The sequence below is a fragment of the Parambassis ranga genome, chromosome 10 (assembly GCF_900634625.1).
Source record: "Parambassis ranga chromosome 10, fParRan2.1, whole genome shotgun sequence".
Classification (NCBI taxonomy): domain Eukaryota; kingdom Metazoa; phylum Chordata; class Actinopteri; family Ambassidae; genus Parambassis; species Parambassis ranga.
In genome coordinates, this window is record NC_041031.1 from 7,214,722 (window position 1) to 7,235,384 (window position 20,663).

General features: G+C 44.1%; 1 protein-coding gene across 1 annotated transcript in view; it reads right to left on the bottom strand.

Moving 5' to 3' along the window:
• efnb1 (ephrin-B1) overlaps positions 1–12,669 on the bottom strand; it is a 51,897-nt gene extending 39,228 nt beyond the window's left edge. Inside the window, exon 1 of the mRNA XM_028416240.1 lies at positions 11,630–12,669. Coding sequence (XP_028272041.1) covers positions 11,630–11,745 — 116 coding nt within the window. The 5' untranslated portion in view covers positions 11,746–12,669. The remainder of the gene's footprint in view (positions 1–11,629) is intronic.
• Positions 12,670–20,663: the final 7,994 nt, after the last annotated feature.

The following is a 20,663-nucleotide window of genomic DNA, read 5'->3' on the forward strand; positions in this document are numbered from 1 at the left end:
AGAGGTTGCAAACTTCAGCACTATCAGATTTTGACAAGCTGTAAAGTGCTGATAAACCAGCATGCAGGCTGCAATGCAATCATTATCCACCATAAATGTCTGTGTTTACGTTGGAGTGGAGAGACGGTTTGTCTTCCTTATGTTAACAATCATAAGTTAATGCAATTTAAGAAGTTTAAGATGAGCTAACAAATAATCAGAAAAAAAAGAGGTTCCATCTTTTCTAACTCTCCAAAAATCCTACATCTGTGATTTATAAAAGCCCATCTGTTAGCTTTTTTTTCCTGAGCTGTTTTCACTGACTTGACAACATGATGGTAATTGATGCTTCCAGATAAATGAGAGCAAAGTGACATGCAATCATCCACGTTTTAGTAGCCTTGATGTATTTGCTTTAACAGTCACCCGGAAGATGAGAAACTCAAATTTATTTCAGAAAATAACAAGCACGTCTTATGAAACTGGCTATTTGACTTGCAAATCATCGAGATGTCCCCACCACCACCACCACCACCACCACCCCCTCCCTAGTCAAGCAAGCACGAGTGCATGCCTGCATGACTTTGTCCAATGTGTGGATGCTTGCACGGGCGTGTGAATGACAGCCTGTCAGTGAAAGAGATGTCATTATCTGGATGATGCCTGTGTGAGCTGTGACTGGGGGCAGGGTCACAGCACTAGTGAGGAGCTGACACTCGGTGGACAGGAAACATTACCTTATGATTTCCCTCTAGAAGGGAAACACTCTTGTCACAATCTGCAGTGCCACCATTCGACCTGATTTAGAGGTTATTCCAATATGGGCAACAGGAAAGTGTGTATGTGTGTATGTGTGTGTCATGACAATAGCATGAGGGATGCCTATCTAAAGCATGAGATATTTCTTTAAAATAACATAGCGGGGACTTTTTTTTCTTTGTTACAATGCCTTGAAGAGAGGAGTTCTGGTAAACCTCTCCCCTCCCTGTCCTTACCCTTTGACTTTTCTGTGTAACAACAATGCAGGGGGTTTTAGTTCAGTGTCCTGCAGTCGATCTGTTGGAGCACTGATAAGAGAAGCTGATGGATAGGTTTAATCAGCCAAGCCCAGGGATCAAGACCACAGGACAGATCAATCAAATGCTGTGTGGTTTATAAAAGAAACGGCTTTTATCAGTGTCACAGGAGTCTCTGTGGGTTTTTTTTCACTGAAGAAAAAAAACATTAGCTGTGTAAACAAAATATATATATATATATATATATATATATATATATATATATATGTGTCCCTGCTCTCTAATATACTAAACACCTCCTGAAATAAACTGAAATACAACTCCAACCAAACCCCGGTTGAGGTATAAAAACTTAACTGCTAAGCAAAACCTGCAACTAAATCAAAAACAGAAAGACAAAAAAACATTCCACACCAAACAACAGATCTCCACCAAAGAGAGCGCGGGGTGCTGTAATAACTGAAGAGCGGTGTTTTTTGATCCACAGCTGCCTTGTGTGTGTTAAAAGCTGCTTCTTATCAGACAATTTGACTGACAAGTCTATTCTCTGCTTACAATCTCAGCTCATGATTGTAAAAGACAGCTACACATGTCCCATCAAATCCAAGACAAATTAGTTGCTCTTTCTTTTCTTCCCTTGGATGGAAGATCTTATCCAGGCGGACATGCTTAAGTTGTCAGTAGGTTTCTAAAACCCATATTGAACAGCATATTGACTGATGCAATCGCAGAGACACACATCATTAGGCTCATTAACAGTGAATGTAAAAGGGGAGGACGGCCTAACTGGTGCAGCGGGAGTCTGTGTCTCCTCTGATAACACTCGCCTTTAACAAGCACAGAGCAGGCAAGATGCAGGCTGTCGGTATTAAAATGAAATGTGTGTGTGATGTGTGTGCTAATAAATAGCTTGTTTGACATGATGCTATTCTCATTCGCACAGTTTGCTCTGTGATAACCGGGCGGATTGTGGCCTCGTAAAGACGCTCCATGTGTTGTTTTAGGAAGCCATTACAAACTGGGCCGTCTCCATTACAGGGGCTATCTGATCATTATTACCGCCATCTGTAAGGCACACTCAAAACCTAATCTGCACAAGCCAACCACAGCTGACTCCCGAGCTGAGTGCACTCACACACGTCCATACCACCTTCCGCTGTGATATATGTGTGCACATCCAAACGTGACACAGCAGCTGCTGCCTCGTCACATTGCGGCTTTCACGTTTTAGTCCAACCTACTTAAGCAGCACCAGAGTGGAGCACCACAATCCTGTTGAAGCCCACTGACTCGCCCAAGTCTCTTTGCAAGGCAGAACCCCCAAACTCCCGTGCAATGCAATCGCAACATCCCAGCCAGAACTGCTCACACCCTTCAAAGGCTCATCACAGGACGCACATCTAATGCATAGAGATGGCCGGTTAAAGCCTCAGCCAGGCACACAGCTTTGAAGCGATGGCTTCAGCCTTTCCAACAGGAGCCAAATCATTTCCCTTCCCTCTACCCCTCTATTGTGAAGAAACGCACCAAGCACCCTATTTGGTGGCTGCATGTGGGGCGCCTTCAAGGATCACGCCACTCCATTCCAAAGCTGGGCCACCACAGGAAATGAAACTCTCCCGGATGCACAAGGGCTTCTCGACAATAAATATATTCATGCATTCATGTATATTTCAAATAGGAGTTTGACTCTGCCGGCATAATGCACATGCAAAGGTTCTGACTTTGAGATTCTTGACATGCATGAGGTGCTACAATCAGAAGTGTATAAATAAATCAGAAAATGCGGCAAACAGAGCTACTAAAAGCAAGCAACACAGGCCTGGGCTCGGCACACAGAAAGGACTCAGAGTTTTGTCTGCAAAGAAAAGCTTTCATCTTGGAGACAGGAGAGGAGAAGAGAGGAGTGATGTGGTGGAGGTTCGCTCTGTCATGTTTCACAGTGGGGGGACTTGAGAGACAGATGAGGAGAATAGCTAAAAGTAGTGAAAGTTTTCAGTGGAGAGAAAAATGGAAGATGGAAGAAGCATCACACGTTGAGATTGGCTAGTTAAAATCACATTGTGAAATATCATATTACAAAGCCTTAAGAGTCCAAACTACCACAGTAACTCATTAAATGAAGTCGATGCGACGCTTTTGGTCTTATTCTCTGCGTACTTCATAAAGCGGGCTGAGAGGTTTAAGATATTGTGTTTGCTTTAGCAGACCTTCAGTCCTATTTCCAATATCAGAGAGATGAGAGGCTTCCACGGCCGAGCACATCATGGGGGAGAATAAACACACATCTAATGGGAAACATGTGTGTGTGAGATGAAACGGCCTCCCTTATATGAATAGGATGAAATATAGACCTGTGTCCCCGCCGAGCCAATCACGCCTGTAAGAACTCGGCATGGAGGGGAAACGGCAGACCCCCCGACAGGCTCACTCTCACACACACACATACACACTATATGGCTATTCTGGAGCAGATTCACGCGGAGGCCAGAGTCTGACAGTGACATCTCCATTCACTCTTAAATTCTTTTTCTCTTCCCCAACATGCATGGACACACACACACACACACAGAGCCAGAGGCCATGGGAGGAGGAGCAGCACTAGGGCATAAAAAAAAGCCTTTCTCCCTGCCGTGGGTCTCTGTGGGGTTTAGCATGGCATTATGGGAAGATTAGACTTTAGAGTGCTTTACTATCTGATGTCATTGTTGGTTTTGCGTTGTCTGGATGGCTTGTGGAACTTGGACCTGATGGCAGGCGCATTTCTCTCCAAACAAAATGCTCAGGGTTGCAGTTGTGATTGATTGCAGGTTCCTATTGTATCTGTCTGGTATGGCCCTATTGGAAGAAGAATTAGCTGGACAAAAACTCATGGAAAACGCTCCACATTTGACTCCATCAATCAAGTCAGCAATCAAAATAATTCAATTAAGAGAGTAAAATCCCGCTGGCTTACGACTCCCTGCCCCGATAGCCCAGAGACAAACTCAATTTACTGACAATCCATACATGATAGCATTAACTCCACTTTAAAGCTCAAATCTTTTTCCATTACTTACGTTTCCTAAATATCAGGGGAAATTCAAAGGAAATAGCAGAGTTCTATGTTTACTTAGAGAGAGCACAAACTTGGAAAAAAAATTAAATAAACAACTCCAAATACATACTGAAATTGCAGACAGGCTGTCCAGACAACTAAACTAATTTGCAAGTTGTTTGGTAGGAGGCCTTGCTTTGCAAAACACAAGAAACTTTACAAATGGCTTTTTATAGATCTGGTAAAAGGCTGTACATCAGAGACGCAGGATTGTGGACAGACTGCACGAAGGAGGTTGCTGAATATGTGTGTAATTGTCTTTTTCCCTCGTTTCCGAGGTGTGAAAGGGAATGCAGGGTTGCACTGGGGCGTCCCAGGGAGAGGCGATTGAAGCGTCAGTCACAGCTGCCACACAGAGCCCCGGCGCGCACCAAATCCCAGGCCCGGCCTTTGCGGGCGGAGGGGCCAGGGCCGGGCCTGGGAGCAGTGGGAGTCCCACAGGCCTTTTCTTCCAACTTCTCTCACCAACACAAGGGGGACCAGGATCATGCTGGGAGTTTGCTTAGAAAAGACTGAGCCAAGACTTGGCAGAATGGGTTAACGGAGGCATGCATACACACTCACACACTCACACACACATGCTTTTTGGGCTGTCTGTCTTGCCTGAGGGCATGGTGGGAAAAAATAAAGTCAGGGAAAGAAAAAAAAATCAATGATAAATCAAACTTCCACTTAGTATCTGAAAATTTGGGACACACATTTGCAGAGCCACACACACACACACACAGCAAGAAAGAGACTGCTCGAACTAGATTACTGGAGAAATGAGAGGTTTTTGCTTATGCCTGGGGAGCCTAATAGTGGCAAAGTCCTGAGGATTATACACAGCACCATTTCCATGCTTCCCCCTAATAGTCTCCATGTCCTGCCTCTGTATGCCATAGATGGATTATGATGCTTTATAATTAACATGGGGGAGGGGGTTGTTACAGACCGCCCATCTGCCACGCTGACACACTTACAGGGGGGTATCCCTTGGGAAAAGATGGCTGCTATACCACACTATTCCATTACTTTATCATTCTATCATTCTATTATCCTACCACTCGATTCAATTACCCTGTCACTCCATTAGTGGACTCATAACACTGAACAAAGAGGTCCATGATGATCATTAATGATATGTTCAGAGTTGGTTGGGTATGGTCATGTTCCACTTAGGAAGCAACAGGTAAATAGAAAAGTTTATATTATATTATATTATATTATATTATATTATATTATATTATATTATATTATATTATATTATATTATATTATATTATATTATATTATATTATATTATATTATATTATATTATTATAGACAAGTATTTTTTTTGAAAAATAAAATGTGACAATTGCATTCAACCATGAAAATACCTGTAAAGAATTATTGATGTTTGGAAGCTTAAAAATCTTTTATCTTATACATCTTCTACATCTATGGACAGATGTTAAGTTTTTATTTTAAATCATCAAATTTCTGTCAAAATAAGCAATTGTACACAGAGTTAAACCTTTTCCAAATATATTTTTTATATTTTTGTAGCTGGAGAACAGCTGGCGACAGACTTTTTTAAAATGTATGTGAATGTGGCTAAAAGTTCTAGAGAAAGTGAGTATTTTTTTTTAGCAAACAGAAAAAGAACACTGGCTGTAAAGTTTAGTAAAGTTCAGTCAAAGTTTAAAAAAGTTAAGTAAAAATGAGTCGAGCTTATTGGTTAGGTTTTTTTCTGTAGTTTTAAAAAGCATGGAGCACATAATATATTTATGATGCAACTCTATCCACTTGCATCATGATTTATATTCCCAACTCAGTTTTATTTGTCAATAAACGTCCTGCCCTATCCCACACATTTTTGTCATTATTTGTGGAGGCCCGTCATCTCCTGGCACACTACATTCAAACCTCTCCACAAAAGTCTTTGGAGTGCCACAAACTGATCCCTCGTTGCCTGTGTGCCGGTGACAACTCCTGACGTCTTAAAGAACTTGTAGTGCAGCTGGCTGTTAAGGGTTGCCTGCCCGCTGTTTGGGATTGGCATCTGATGAGGTCTGCCTCTGCGGCACAGAGGGGTTCTATGAGAAAGAGTTAAGTCTATGAGGTCAGTCCGGAGGAGGAGGTTACGAGTTCCCGAGTCGGAGCCGCAGGGGTAATGGTTTTAGAGATGGCTGTCACACAGATCCGTTCCACTGTCCAATACCGCCGCTGATCTCCACCAATCCAAGTCTACTTGCTTTTCAATTGCTCAACTTCTCTCTCCCTGTCCTCCTTTCTTCTTTTCTCCCTCTCTTTCTCCCTCGCACTGACACATGGAAGTAATCTAGGAGCTCGATGCTGGACTGAAAGGATGTGTGGTTGAGCCCAGGGCTGCATTTCAACGCTCTACATTAGCTTCCTTTCCTCCTCTGTTTAATCCCCTTATTTTCAACTGCGCTTATGTAAAAGAACTAAGATGGCAAACAAAAGGCAGACTTTGCCCATTCAACTTTTTTCCTCCACTTCCTGTAACTCTGCATCCTTCCATTTTTTTTTTCTCGATTCAGCTGAAACACAGGCGAGGCGACGAGAAGTAGAAATCTTAAGGGAAGCTGTCCAGCAGCAGCGCCTGTGCCTCTGCTTGGCAGAGCTGGAGCTGATGGGAACTTCCTGGTCGCTGCCAGCCAGGCCTCCGTCTAATGAAGCCGGGTCGCTAACTGCCTGTAAGGCATCCACTGTTCAGCCACTCCACACTCATCCACCACTCGGCCCTCAACACTTTCACAGGGGCACACTGGCACGCTCCTAACACTTCCTTAATGCTCCGCTGTGGCTGGACAAAGAACAATGGCACACAGACATGCACACTCAAGCACTCATTCACTTCCATAAGCTTAAACTTGTCTTTCATATGAGCCTTTGATTGCAGAGCAACTGAGGAAAAACAAACAAAACTCACGCAGATCTGTAATTTATCTTAAATATAATTGGACATACAATTACTACACTGTTGAAATCCAATCATTTGAGTTGGTTTTGGCCCCATAAGATGTTCATGAAGGTGTTTTTAATTGTTTCGCTGCAGTATCAACTGTTTGCCATAGCTTTTTATGAGTCACAGCTGACTAACTGGTTTAATTAATTCAACCATTAACTGCCTGAAACTAAGTGTTATGTGAATTTTTGGTTTATAAAACGTCATACAAAATAAATCAAACGAACATATTTGATAAATTACGAGAAGAATACCCTGGTAGTATCAGTATGTACAAACATATTGTTACACACCTTATTTATTATTATTTTATTAATACTATCTACATCTGTTAGCATTTTTTAGCTACTGGCCTAATCCTTCCCAGCCTGTTCTCAGTGGAAACATTGCATTTAACCGTCCCTGTATGTCATGGTGACCGGTGCAAATGATACAGAGCTTTGTTTCATGTCTACCACTTGCTTGAAAATAAAGAACCCAATGCACCAATAAAACACAAAAACAGAATGATCAGCTTTCAGAGATGCGGCGGGCAAACCACCGGCAGATTAAATGAGTCCATCTGGAGCAGAGACCGTATGAAAAAGCTACGTTTTCTCTCCCACCAAATAACCTGAAGCCCCGCAAAACTTTCTGACACCAGGTGCCCCCATGTAGATCACTAAATGAAGAATCTGCGGTTGCACACCACTGAAACAACAGACATGTCGGCACAGAAGTGCACACACGTAAAGGCAAGTGCAGCTGTCCTTACAGTGAGACACAGGGAGCCTTCACAGCACCAAGGGCCAGTTGCTTTCCTGAAGTATTTCTTATTGGTTGGCCCTCTCTGGTTCTCTCTGAGTGGGGCTCAGGCTCTAAGTCCTCTCTGTGTGTAATGAGATCTCTATCAGAGAGAAACATGATCAGAGTCTAAAGGGTGGAGAAAGGGGGGACTCTGGGCTGCAAAGAGAGAGAAGGTGCGTATCGGAAAAGGCTAAAGGGGGCAAGCAGCAGGGCGTGAGGAAGAGAAAGAACAAAAACAGGCCTCTGACCCTCTCAGCAATGACCTGCGCTGCAGCGAGCAGAGAAGGGGTGCCTTCACTGGACTCTCTACCAAATTCCTGTTTCTCTTCTTGCCCTGAAGTTTCATCCGGCTCTTGTTCAACAGGTTGTGGCAGTTTCAAGTCTTGCAGTTGCGAAGTTGTTTGTTGTTTTTTAGCCTCCTGCTGAAATCCTTGTTACATTTAAATGTCAGCATAGACGTAGTGGAGGAGTCACAGGTTCCTCGGAGCTTGAGAACAAACCTTTAAAATGCTTGCTTTGATAAGCAGCTTCTAAAAACAAAGATAAGGAAATAGTTGTTTTTCCCCCTCATTAACTCATACAAAAAACAGCCTCACAGTAATTGTGTTTATAGGAGGGGGGGGCACTAAATATGAAAACAGAACAGAAATTAGCCAAATAAAACTTTGTTTTGGAGAAGTTAACATTAATTGCTGTCTCGTCGTCTCAAAGTGCTCTTAAAAAAATGATACAGAATTGTTTGTTAAAGTTCACTAAATATCACGGCGGTAATCAAGTTCAGCTTAATCTGAAACTCACCGAACCGTTCAACCACGCAAGCACGAAATAAACCAAACCAGTCGACTGTTAAACTGTGAGGCAGACAGCTGAGGTCACTGGGCAGCAAAATACGTTGTGTAAGTAAAGACCCACAGAAACAGAGGCCCGACTTAACTTTTATCAATGTGAACGCCTCCCTTTCTTATGCTATTTTGTGTTCTTTGTGGGCTTCAAAATTGACAAAAAAATTTCCAAAAAATGTCTACATACAGATTCCAAACCTCAGCAAAATGTGGAGTTGAGAATCAGTGCAGCAGGCTGCTGGGCAGTCTGTAGCTGTTTGTTCAGAGGTGTTTCCATCCCTCTCTCGCTCTCTCTCCTTCATCTTGTTTGTCTCCTGAGTTGCTGCAAACACGCTGTGGTAGCTACAGGTCATGAGGTAAATATTAGCCGAGGAGAGTTAGAGGACCACTCATGACAACCTTGTCAGATTATCATTAAATTGGCATCACTGCAGCATTCCTGAGAACACTGTGTGCACCAGTGTGTGTGTGTGTGTGTGTAGCATGCCTGTACTTTGCTATGCTAGCTTCGTCCAAACTGATGGGACGTGATCAGTCATAACAAAGTGACATTTTCTGGCGTAATCCCACTCAGCTAAATGAGAACTAATCCGATTTGCACTGATCAAATGTTAGACGGTTCTTTACCGGCCCGGGAACGTTGACACATCCAACCTTTTTTTCTGCACGGCTGTTCCACCACCACCACCACCACCACCCCCCCCCTCCAACCATCTCACTCATCCAGCCTTAAATATCCAAAAGGTCTGGTGTATACTGCAGCAAAACTAAAAGATGTGGATGTTTCAAGACGATGATGTATGTTGCCTGTTCAAGCATGCTGGGAGGAAATCAATTAAGCAAACCCCAGTTATTGATAATGCAGGAGCGGGAGTGATAGCATCCTCACATGAAAATCCATTATAGCAGGAACACACGGAGGGAACCCGCACACACACACACACACACTCACAGACACCCCAGCCCAAACCTGCTGCTTTCCTGTACTTTGTCTCATAACTCATGGCCTGTAGGGAGGCACTGGTATTGTTATATTTTGTGTGCATGTGGTACAGTGTGCAAGCAGAGGGCCAGATTAATTTATTAGCTGAGGCAGCAGTGCTCCCCAAAGTAGGAACAGGAAGTAAGACATCGTAAATCTAGATAAGTCACCAGATAGTGTACTGTACATTTCTATAGGCTCCCCCCCCCTCTCTCTCTCTCTCTCTGCGATCACTACAAAGCGATATAGGCCAGGACAGAGAGATGGAGTTTATGAGAACAAACGGTGAAGACTGATGATGATTGCCGCAAGAGTAGTCCTCGCTGCTGACTGATGCATTTCAGAAGAAAAACAGGTTTGTCTTTTGTTATTGTAAAGCCTGCACACAGCCTGATAATTGTCTATTGTTTTCTAAGCGCAGAGCAGCAGGATAATTAGCTTGAGAGAACACTTTGCGGAGTGCATTATTGTTCCACTGTGAACTTTATGAAATATTCAGCCGGCTTGGGGATTTTTAGGAGCAGAGCAGAGTGGAGAAACAGATGGAGAAATGATCTTCCAATCCCTAAAACCAGCATGGTAACTTTCTAAGACATTCCCTCCAGGTGACATCATCAATCAATAAATGTCTCTCCCCGACTCCTTTTTTTTTTCATTTGTCTACCCGTGACTGGAGGTGTGGGGCTCTTTTTTGTGCGTAGTGTAATATGTGTGTTCATATCTTTGTCTGATGATGGTCATTGTTCCACTACCTCTGCAGCCAGAGTCAAATAAAAGCTGATGGGCCGTAGTCTTACCATTAGGACCAGGCCACACACACACACACACTCCAGTGAACATGGCAGCAATATTCATACTCACTGACTGCACAACGAGCTCCTATGACACCTGACATTTGGGGGATAAATCATGGATTCAGTTGAATGAGTAAGTTCTTGTTATAAGCCGGTCGAGCTACTCTCCATTTCCCCCCCTCGGTGTCGTGAGCTCAAATGAAGGTCAGCTCCAACCATACACATTTTTTTTCCATCCCTCTCTTTTTTTAGTTTATTCCCCCCTTATGAATGCTTTCCAGCTTCATGTAAATGTGGGAGTCAAGTCTAAGTGGGTGATAATTGTTACCAGATTGTAATTTATTATCAGTAGTCTGGGCTCACTGTGCTTGTTTTGAATAAGAATTTTAAGGGGGGGGGGGGGGGGTCAGGAAAAGAAAGAGAGAAAGAAGTCTGGCGTCAGCTGCTTGCTTTTGAGAAACTTGCCTGATTTCATGTGAAGAAATTAAACAGGATCCAAGCCAGGATAATTCTGAAAAATTTAAATTCCTTTTAAGCATTTGCACTTGTGATATCTGGAACCAGCTTTTCATGCATTTTCATGGGAGCTCAAACTTGGGGGGGGGGGACTTGTGGAGGGAGTGTGGCCCTCTCATGTAGTCTCCCATGTTCTGGGCCCTATAGGCGGACTAGGTAGACATATATACTGTGCTACACACCTTGACACTTGGCATGGTTTACTTGAATTGTTGCCTTCAACTAATTACACCAATTACGAGAAATTGAAGGGAAAGAGTAAAACGAGCACAACTTTTATTACCGCCGTGATTGAAGTGTCCGAGCAGAGCTTGCCACCAGTTTGAAAATAAAAGGTGCGTGTAATATTACCATAAATTGCTATAATTAACCGTCTATTATTGTGATTTTAAGTGAGGCCTGCTGTGTATTGTATGAGCCCGTGTTTAATGTGTTTCTTTGGTGTTTGGAAATTCCCCACTGAGAAATAAATCAACACGAACCACCGCGGCGCAGGAATGACAATTAAAACTAAATAAATTACCTTCTTTTTTCAGATAATTGCCACATTTAACACAACATTTGAACCAGTCTCTCCACACAACAAGTAATGTTAGTCTTCCATTACGCATACACACCCAAACGACTTTGGCATGCTTGTACAAATGAAAGACGAGACTTACCGGGGATTCTGTGAGCTCCAAATTATAGTCTCCAGTGTTTTTGCTGAAGGTAACGCGGACCTGCATATTAAAATAAAGATCCAGAGGTAATACTTCCAACAACCGAGTCCCGCCATTCTGATCAACGTAGAGACAGTGAGCCGATAACTCAGGGGAGCGAGGGGACAGCGCGCCTGGCAGCCTTTATCTGTGGTTCGCCCGGTGGGAAGGTGAGCTACGATCAGTCGGGAGCATGTGAGGTCGATATCCAATACATGTCCTTCTTTCCGACTTCTTTAAATCTGATCCAGACCCCGTGTCCTTGACTGAACTGTCCGCAAAAACGTGCACAGGAGCCCCCCTCTTCGGTTCTTGATCGGATCTGGAAGGCAAGCAAACCCCCCGAGTGTCCTGGATGACCTGTGGCTGAGACACACAGAAAATCAGTCCTTTGTGACCCTTCTCCTTAAAAACTCAGCGTGTGTGATGAAGCAGCTCGAACCAATCGCAGTTTTTTTTTTTTGGAGACCTGGCAATCTGGCAATGCGGCTGTCGATGAAGCGCTGCGCCTCGTCTTTGTCAAAGCTCCCCTGATGGTGTGTGTACCTGTCGCTGTATATAGCCTACAGATGACCACATTCATCCATCAGTCACAACTCCGCAGCACGCCAGGAATCCCGAGGTCCACTTCATTCCAGTGTTATCTTTCAGCCCTCCTCCCCCTGCTATTCTTCTTCGCAAAGGAATTGTTTCTATTGTAAATATTCCTCCCGGCTCTCAGCGCCGTTCCGCGTGCGTGTTGCGCTCCAGCAGGGTACAGCCTCTAGTCCAACTCAGACACGCTGCGTGGCCGGTGCGTAAAATACACTGTGAGTCTCTCCTTGTTTGTTGCTGTTAAGACACTTAAAAAAAAAGTGCTGATGGAAGATTAGACGCGCTCACCAGCCGTCAAGGTGGCTCTAAATCAGCTCAGCAACATTTCCATGCCGGTATGTTTTTTTAAACCCTCTGTAACACTCGGCGCTCCGGTGTGTGCGGCAGCTCCAGCTCAACTGTAACCCGAGCCGAGGAGAGCGCAGGGGGGAACAGCCCACAGTGCGAGCCGCGGCCAATCACAGCGCTCTGTCCGAACTTGGAAGCAGGAAGCGAAGGCATTTATGGGGACGTGGAGGGTTGGATGGTGGATAGAGGGAGGGAGGGGGGGTGTTATTGGGTTGACCCCACATATAAACCCCCCCCACCACCCCTACCACCACCTCGGCCTGAGCCATCGACCCAAATTGAAATGGACTTTGGAGTTATTCGTCATACTGAAAGCTTTGGTGGGGAAAACGAGCGCAATAGGCTGCTGGAGTGTGCGTTAAAGTGCTTACTGGAGCAAAACTTTGGCCCCTTTAAGTCTGAGATTTTCTTTGTTGGTTCTGAAATAATTACTCGTGCCACAATATTCGCATAATAATATATATTATATATATATGGAGATCTAACGGTATCTCTCTGCTGGTGATGATTCAAACTTCTCTCTGTTATTTACTGCAGGTTAACGCTATAAACGGAGCCAGTGTGAGTGTGTTTTATTCTACAGTTTACTGTATAGGATTACAGTATGTGTTATTTCGGTCCCCTCTTTTTTCCTCTCTGAAGGGAATGATGATTAATGGTCTCTTTGGATCTCTTTCTAGTTGTCCCCTTTAGGGATAATGAACTGCATGAGAACTTAGTCTCCAGTGTCAATAGACAATAGGCGGTCGGTAGCCTATAGTCATTGGGCCATTCATTCATTGAAGAAGAAATGCTTGACACATAATTGATCATGTCCATGTCTGTGCCCCCTTTGTGTGTAAGTATGTGTGTGTGTGTGTGTGTGTCTTTGAGAGGGAGGGAAGAGGGTTTCTCTTAATTTTGTTGCATTTATTCGATCAATGCTGCCCCCTAACGGTGGTGATGAAATCGATTCCCAGACTACAGGAGGGGGATTCTGTATAATTGAAAAGGAAAGAAACCAGACCATCAAAGACATGTCGTATGGTTTCTGAAATTATTTTTTATTACATCCTGTTTCGTGTTGGCAGCCCATTCATCTCTGTGAAACAATACGCATCACACCCAAATCATTATGCTCTCTAATTTTCTGTGTATTTATATTTGTGTATGTTTGTGGGTTGATGATAACAGGGGTGCATCCTTAAGAGCCTGGCAACAGACTGTGAGTGTTGTCATAGTGACAACAAACACAAGGGCAGTTGCCACAAAGCTGGCATGTCCCGCATGAAGTCCTGGACGTCTGGGATACCTGATACCTCAATGACCAATCAGGCAGTCGCAGATAGATACCTGATCTGCCACGAGCCAATGAGAGGCCTCCCATGTGCGGCTTTGATGGCTGTCACAGCTGCGGCCAAACCTGAGTGACCAATGGGGATGTCAGACACACCAGGCTGTTGTTGTGGGAGTGAGATCAAACCACAGCTTTGGATCATCTGAATCAAAAACCAAGTTATTAGCCAAGTGCAATATTATGCAGAGTTTCAAAACGAATCTTTTACAACAGTGTAGCACCAGAAGAAAACTGATTATATTCAGTACAAGAGGACTACATGGATGATACCATGTACATCATAAACAAAACACTTCATAGTGTGAAACAGTGTTATGTAAGGACAATAGAGTGTATTACTAGTCTCACCATAGAGGTCCTTCAGACAGCCACCTATGAAATAGTGGCGTTTTCAAGGAATGAGGTCATCATGTTAATGTGTATAGGTGGCTGTGATTGGTGCTTCTATAAATAGCCTGAATGTACTTTGATACCACAGAAGCTCGTGCTCAGTCGCTTTAAAATGGAGCAGGGCTGCTACTAAGGCTTATATTCACTATCAATAATTGTTTTTTGATGAATCCATTGATAATGTAGTAGTGTATGAAATATGCCAGCAGATATTTAGAAAAAGGACAAGTCCCTGGTATTTTGTTGAGCAGCTCATGTTTGTCTAAACAACAATTTAAATGCCCAGAAATGCTAATAATTCTAATATTTGGATGCTACCAAGTTTACAGTTTTCCATTCTCATCTTGATTTATACGTCTGTGTCAGATCAGTAGCCTACTAGTAACATGAACTTGCAGTAACATGCTTGGTAGAGGACTTTCTGGATCATGTTGGACTGTGAGTTAATAAATGTTAAATGTTTTTACATGAAACTCTGCATGCTTGTCCTGCTCCTACTCTGAAGATTCTTTGTAGTTTTTTGAATTTTCAAAAAAAATGTTTGCAGAAATTCTTTTCCATGAAAATGTGACGCTAAGCAGATCAATTCCAGTCGTCGCGGCCTGTGTAACCGTGACATGTAGTCACATTGCTGTGGAGCTGCCCAACAGGCTACAGTCTTTATCCGGCACAGCAGTATAAATCAAGATTTTTAGTCTTAAATATAGCAGCTGAGGACAGTTACAGTGTGACTACTTTAGTGTTGAATAAGAGGTGAAGTGACCTGATGTAAATGGAAGGGAAAATGTCAGGGGATGGTTCTGGGTGGGGGGCTCAGATTCATGACATTTCATGATATCCACTGGAGGATTAATCCTCTAAACCAGTGTGTGTATCTGATATTATGAGAGTCCAACCAAAAGGCTACATGTCAAGACTTTATACTAAAAGCCGTCCTCCATGAATGTCTGTACAAACCTTTACTTAGTAGCAATCCAAGAAACTGGCCTCAGACCCACCTGCTAGCCTAGCTAAAACATGTTTTTATTTTATTTCTAGTGCCAATTATTCTTTATTTCTAGATAGATAAATACAATTCTAAGACAGTTTCATATTTGATCCACTGTCTTGTCATATGCTGCAGCTATCAAATGTAGAACAGTGAGATATTTGCTGTAGCTTTTGTTTTCCTTCACCTGAAAATCCAAGATAAAAGTTAAGATAAGAGTTCCTTCCCAATCTGATATTTACACATCGCAAACAGAGACCATGACATCATCATTCCAGGATGAAGCCACTGCAGGCCTGTAGTCCATCCGGCAACCTCACAGTCAAAATAAATCACAGTTCAAGTGCCCTCCTTTTGCTTTTAATCTGCACTTAATGAAGTCTGGCTCGTTTCCCTCTGGTGTGGCTCTATGACACAGCTGTGATCTACAGGCCAGGCTGGAGACCAGAGGTCTGTGGCCTTGATGGAGCCGTGGGAGATGCTGCTTCAGACGAGACCATGGACCCAGGTATGAGCGGAGCCCCTTTGGCATGCACAGGGTCAAGTGGTTAACCCTCGTTATCTAGAGAGTACAAGGAACATGTGATGGGGACGTTCCAGCTGTAATCAATATCGAACAGCCATTAACCACTGAAACAACACATCCTCACAAACACACACACACCCAAGCACTCAGCAGCACATGTTTCCCGTCCGTCTCACGCACACCCAGGTCTTCACCGAGAGAAACACAAGAGCATAAACGCAAACAACATGGATACAGTCCAAACACTGGGCCAGTTGAAACAGTGGGAAAACTCTGTTAATGTAAACTGACTATTTTCGGAGGCTGACACTTGAAGGTTGTTGCATGAGCTATTCATGCTGCTTTGATTTAACTGTAACAGCAGCGAGGCCAAACACAACATCTGGGGCATCCGCAGACTTACATTTCCTGTTTGTGGTACACTTGATTGCTGTCCAGACGTCTTCCTCCTCTCACTCCGTTGCTCTGCTGCTCTACCTCCTCTCCTTTACTCATCCCAGCCATCATGACTGACAGGAAAGCACCGACTACAGATAAATAACAATCTGCGCTAAACATGTCCTCCCCAATTTAACATCCCAGCAGGAGATGTAAACAAAACCATCTCCTCTCCTCTCCTCTCCTCTGCTCTCATTTCCTCTCCTCTCCTGTCCTCTCCCCTCTCAGTAATTAGATGTAATAACAATCCAAGACAATGGCTGTTTCATGTAACCATCTTTGTCTACATATAAACATTTTGGAAGCTTGATAACAATGCTGATTAGTAGCTGGTTGTGATCCTCCTATCTTAACTTGCCACAGTTCCCTACATTATACCTTTTTAGCCCGTCAGATGAGATTAGAATTTAAAAAGAGAGATTGTTCTTTGATGCCTAATATCAAAGACCCAGCCATTCTCAGTGAAAAAATAAGAAATAAGCAAACATACATGGGCATGCACACACACATATGTTATTGACTCACTGTGATTATTCGTTAGCGTAAACTGCATTTTGTAGATTCATGGCCTGGAGGATTTAGAGAAGAGCTAAACTGATGGAGAGAATATGCCAAATGCTTGCCTGGGGGGGATGTTCTGTCCATTCTAATAGAATTACAAGCTTCTGATAGATGAGTCTTTTCTCTGAGGCTACTTGTCTGTCAAACATTAGGTCACACTCAGCTTCCAGACTGGGAGGGGGGTGAGGGGGGGAGGAAGGGGGCTCAAGGCATACAGAGAAGAAAACGTCTGGAGAGGTGCCTCACTCTCTGCCAAGAAAAGGAGGGCCACAAAAGTGAAAAAAAATGGGGGTTTAGGGGAGAGAGTGAGGAATGGGAGAAAAAGAGAGGGTGGGAGCTGGTGAAAGAGAGTGAAATGAGTGAAGGTGGGGGTTAAAGAAAGAGAAGAGAGTGAGAAGGGTACAAAAGAGTGCATTTGAATCCACTCTAATTAAGGTCTGTGTGATGGACAGGACCTGCGGACGTGCCTTCTTTTCTTTTTGAGTGTGTGAGTGTGTGTGAGAGAGAGGACGGTGTGACGATGGGAGGGGCCAGGCCCCCTAGTAGAGATGTCTACTGCCAGCAGCCTGAATGGGACAAAGACCTGAATAGAAACTTCAAAGCGACCTCTGTGAGCTTACCCCCCTTTTTCTTCTTCACAGTCCCTTGGCTGTGTGATGGTCAACAAGCTCCTGTTCAAGTGTGTGTGTGTGCCTGAGTGTAGACATGGTATGTGTGATTCTGTTTTCCAGTCTGTTATTTTCTGACTGCTACATGCATATCTTGGCAGCTATATGCGTGCAGTGTGGATTTCCAAGTGTGTCTTTCTGCCCGTGTGTGTGTGTGTGTGTGTTTTTGTGAGGATGTGTGTGTTTGCTTAAAAGAGCAGACTGCAGGATGCAGATATAATTGGAGCAGAGGATCTGACTCATTGCTCTCCCCCTCTGAACTGAGCGCTGGCTCTCTTTTGGCGGGGTTGGAATTGAAACAAGTAGCCCACAGAGCTGACGTGTTGAAGAAATTATTGTTGCTAAATGATACAGAGGGATTTAGAGTCTAATTTGATCCCAGTGTCCTTACCGATTTTGGCCTGTGTGATGATCTTGTGGTGTGCGTCATCTAATTCTATTTGGCTCCGGCTCAGGGCTTCTAATGATCTTCCACTTATCACCCCCCTCTCTACTGTAGATACTCCTTAAAGTGTCTCAGTAGTGCCTCAATAGCCTCAGATGACTTCTCTTCTCTCTTGCTGCGTATAGTTGGAATCTTTCTGGGCCCCTGAGAAAAACAGGAAGACCTAGGGTGACAGCCAGGGCAGGCAGAGAGATAAGATTTGTGTTGGCATGTGCGTGATCATATGTGTGTGTGTGTGTGTGTGTGTGTGTGACACACAATGGTATCTGTTCTGTCTGAACCCTCTTGCACCAGTCAAGAGTCAGGTCAGGCTCCAAAGCCCCTGGGATCAACATGTCATTGTTGCTGCCTGGTGTCACTGACATGTCCTCAGTGACATCATCAGCAGAGGACACTGAACAGATCACTCATCTCTCTTTAAAGCAAGGCGGGTGAGCCATAGGCGTCCACCTGTAAACACAGCACAGTGCCTTTTATCCCCTGGCAGGTGCAGTGAGACCATCTCAGCTGTGACCTTATATGTAAATGTTAACTGCGTTCAGGCATCATAATGCTGGTTGGAAAAGCATCTAAATGTACGGTAGTTGTCGTCATCTGTTCCTGAGAAAACACACCCATATTTGAACATAGAAACGCACTGCGATAACCTTATCTACGGATAGAATGTTATCAGTCATCCTGATTATATCATATGTTTTCAGCCGAGCGTGTTTCTGCGTAGCTATAAATAAAAAAGCCAGAAAAATCCCCACTCACATAATTACGACACGCCTTTAAAACAAAGACGCACAAATAATCACAGCTACATGCACCATTCACACACTGAACAAAAACCAAGCAGCCAAGAATGCTCTCTCGCACAAACACACCTTTGGCAAACAAGATATATACCAGAAAACGCGCGCGCACACACACACACCCTTTCAAACCAGGGAGACAAACTCTTAAATCTGAGGGTGTCCTTGTTAGTAAGCAGCCGAGGGTACACGAGTGCTCTCAGCCGCATCATCAAAGCCTCAGCAATTACTCCCATGCTCCCTCACTCTGGCATAAATCTGCTCTTATCTTTGCTCGCTGCAGGATCAGGGAATATCAGCTCCAGCATCTGCTCCATCTACAAACCCAGCCACTAAAAGCACAACAAAGTGGCTCTGCAGGCATAAATAAAGGAAGGGGGGCACCGGAAAAGGTGCAGGGGAGGTTGGAGAGGGGCGCATCGAAGAGAAAACGGAGAATGAAAGATAGGCAGAGGGAGGTACAGGGGTGTGTTCCTGCATGTCTTATTTGCTTTGAGCACTCACACTGCAATCTGTCAATCAGCCAGTCAGCACAACTTTATTCAAAAAGGATTTTCAAGCAGCTCGCTCAGCTGAAAAGAGAGAGCAGCGTGAGTCAGGGTGAAAGGTTAAAGCTGAGATTTAGTGGACAGGGGCTATGAGGTCAAGACAGACACATCATATTTATTGTAGAGGTTAAGATAATCACCGTGCTTCTCTTTATGAACTTTTGGGTGAAGTTAACGTCAGACTGCAGACTTTTTTTTTTACTATTAACCTAGTTTGTGCAGAGAAGTCAGCAGATTCTAAGTCTGTTTCGGAGAGTAAAGTTGCTCACACCTGGCTGAAGGAACAGCGAGGACAGATGAGCAGAACTCCAAACTATTTTTAGGAGGATGTTTGTTTTCCTCACTGTCTGACTGAAGCAACATCTTTCATTCTGACCTCTTTATTGCAGCTGTGACCCTGACCTCCATCCTCCACCTCCTCCACCTCCTCCACCTCCTCCACCCATTCTGTCTCCTGTACCTCCCTGTCCTCAGTGCGTTTCCTCTTCTCCCTCTCCGTCGTCCACTCCCATCTGCCCCAGGTCAACCATTCTTTGCTGTGTGTGTGAATGGCAGAGTTAGTATTGTTGTTTTTAGCCTACGGTGAAAGAAGCTAATTTTAGAAAACAGCACTTTCATTTTTCAACATAGTCCCCCTTACATACTTTGTTGTACAGGGCCATGGAGCAAACAGATCCAGACAATGTCCACAGCAGGGATGGTGTTATCCTCACGGTCTAAGGGATGACGACTAAACTTCCTCCTTTTAGGTATAAAGACACCTTTCAGCTTTCGGAGCTTGTCTCTGTGGGGTTGATGTTACCAAATACGGTTAATGGGTGAATTCAAATAGTAGATGGCAGTTATTGGTATTGTGGGAATGAAGGGTTATCCTGAGGAGTCCCTCTTGTCAGCCTACCACCTTCAATCTGTCATATTTCTGGCTCTCTCATCTGAATTCTGCACTCCACTTCTTCACCAAGCTGTAAGATGGAGCACCCTCCCTTAGGCCCCGTTCACACTGGAGAAAGTCATTCCAGCTAGAGTAGGATTGAGCCCAGACAGCCTTTAAGCTGGATGCGTTCAGACCTATTGTCAAATCTGGCTAGCACACACTTGTGTCCGCACTCCACCTCTCGTGGGTGGATGTAGCCGGATTGAAATCAAACTGGATACTGCCGGATTCGAGGTGTTCACACTCAGAAAAAAAAACATCTGGATAGGCCCGAATCCCGCTTTAGCCAGATTTTTTTCCCCAGTGTGAACGGGGTATTAGTGTTGCCATCATGTCGTTATGGACCTCGTAGGGTAACAAGACCTTTAGGCCAAGGTAGCAAGTGTTTGCATGGGGGTGATTTTGTCAATTTTCTAATGCTG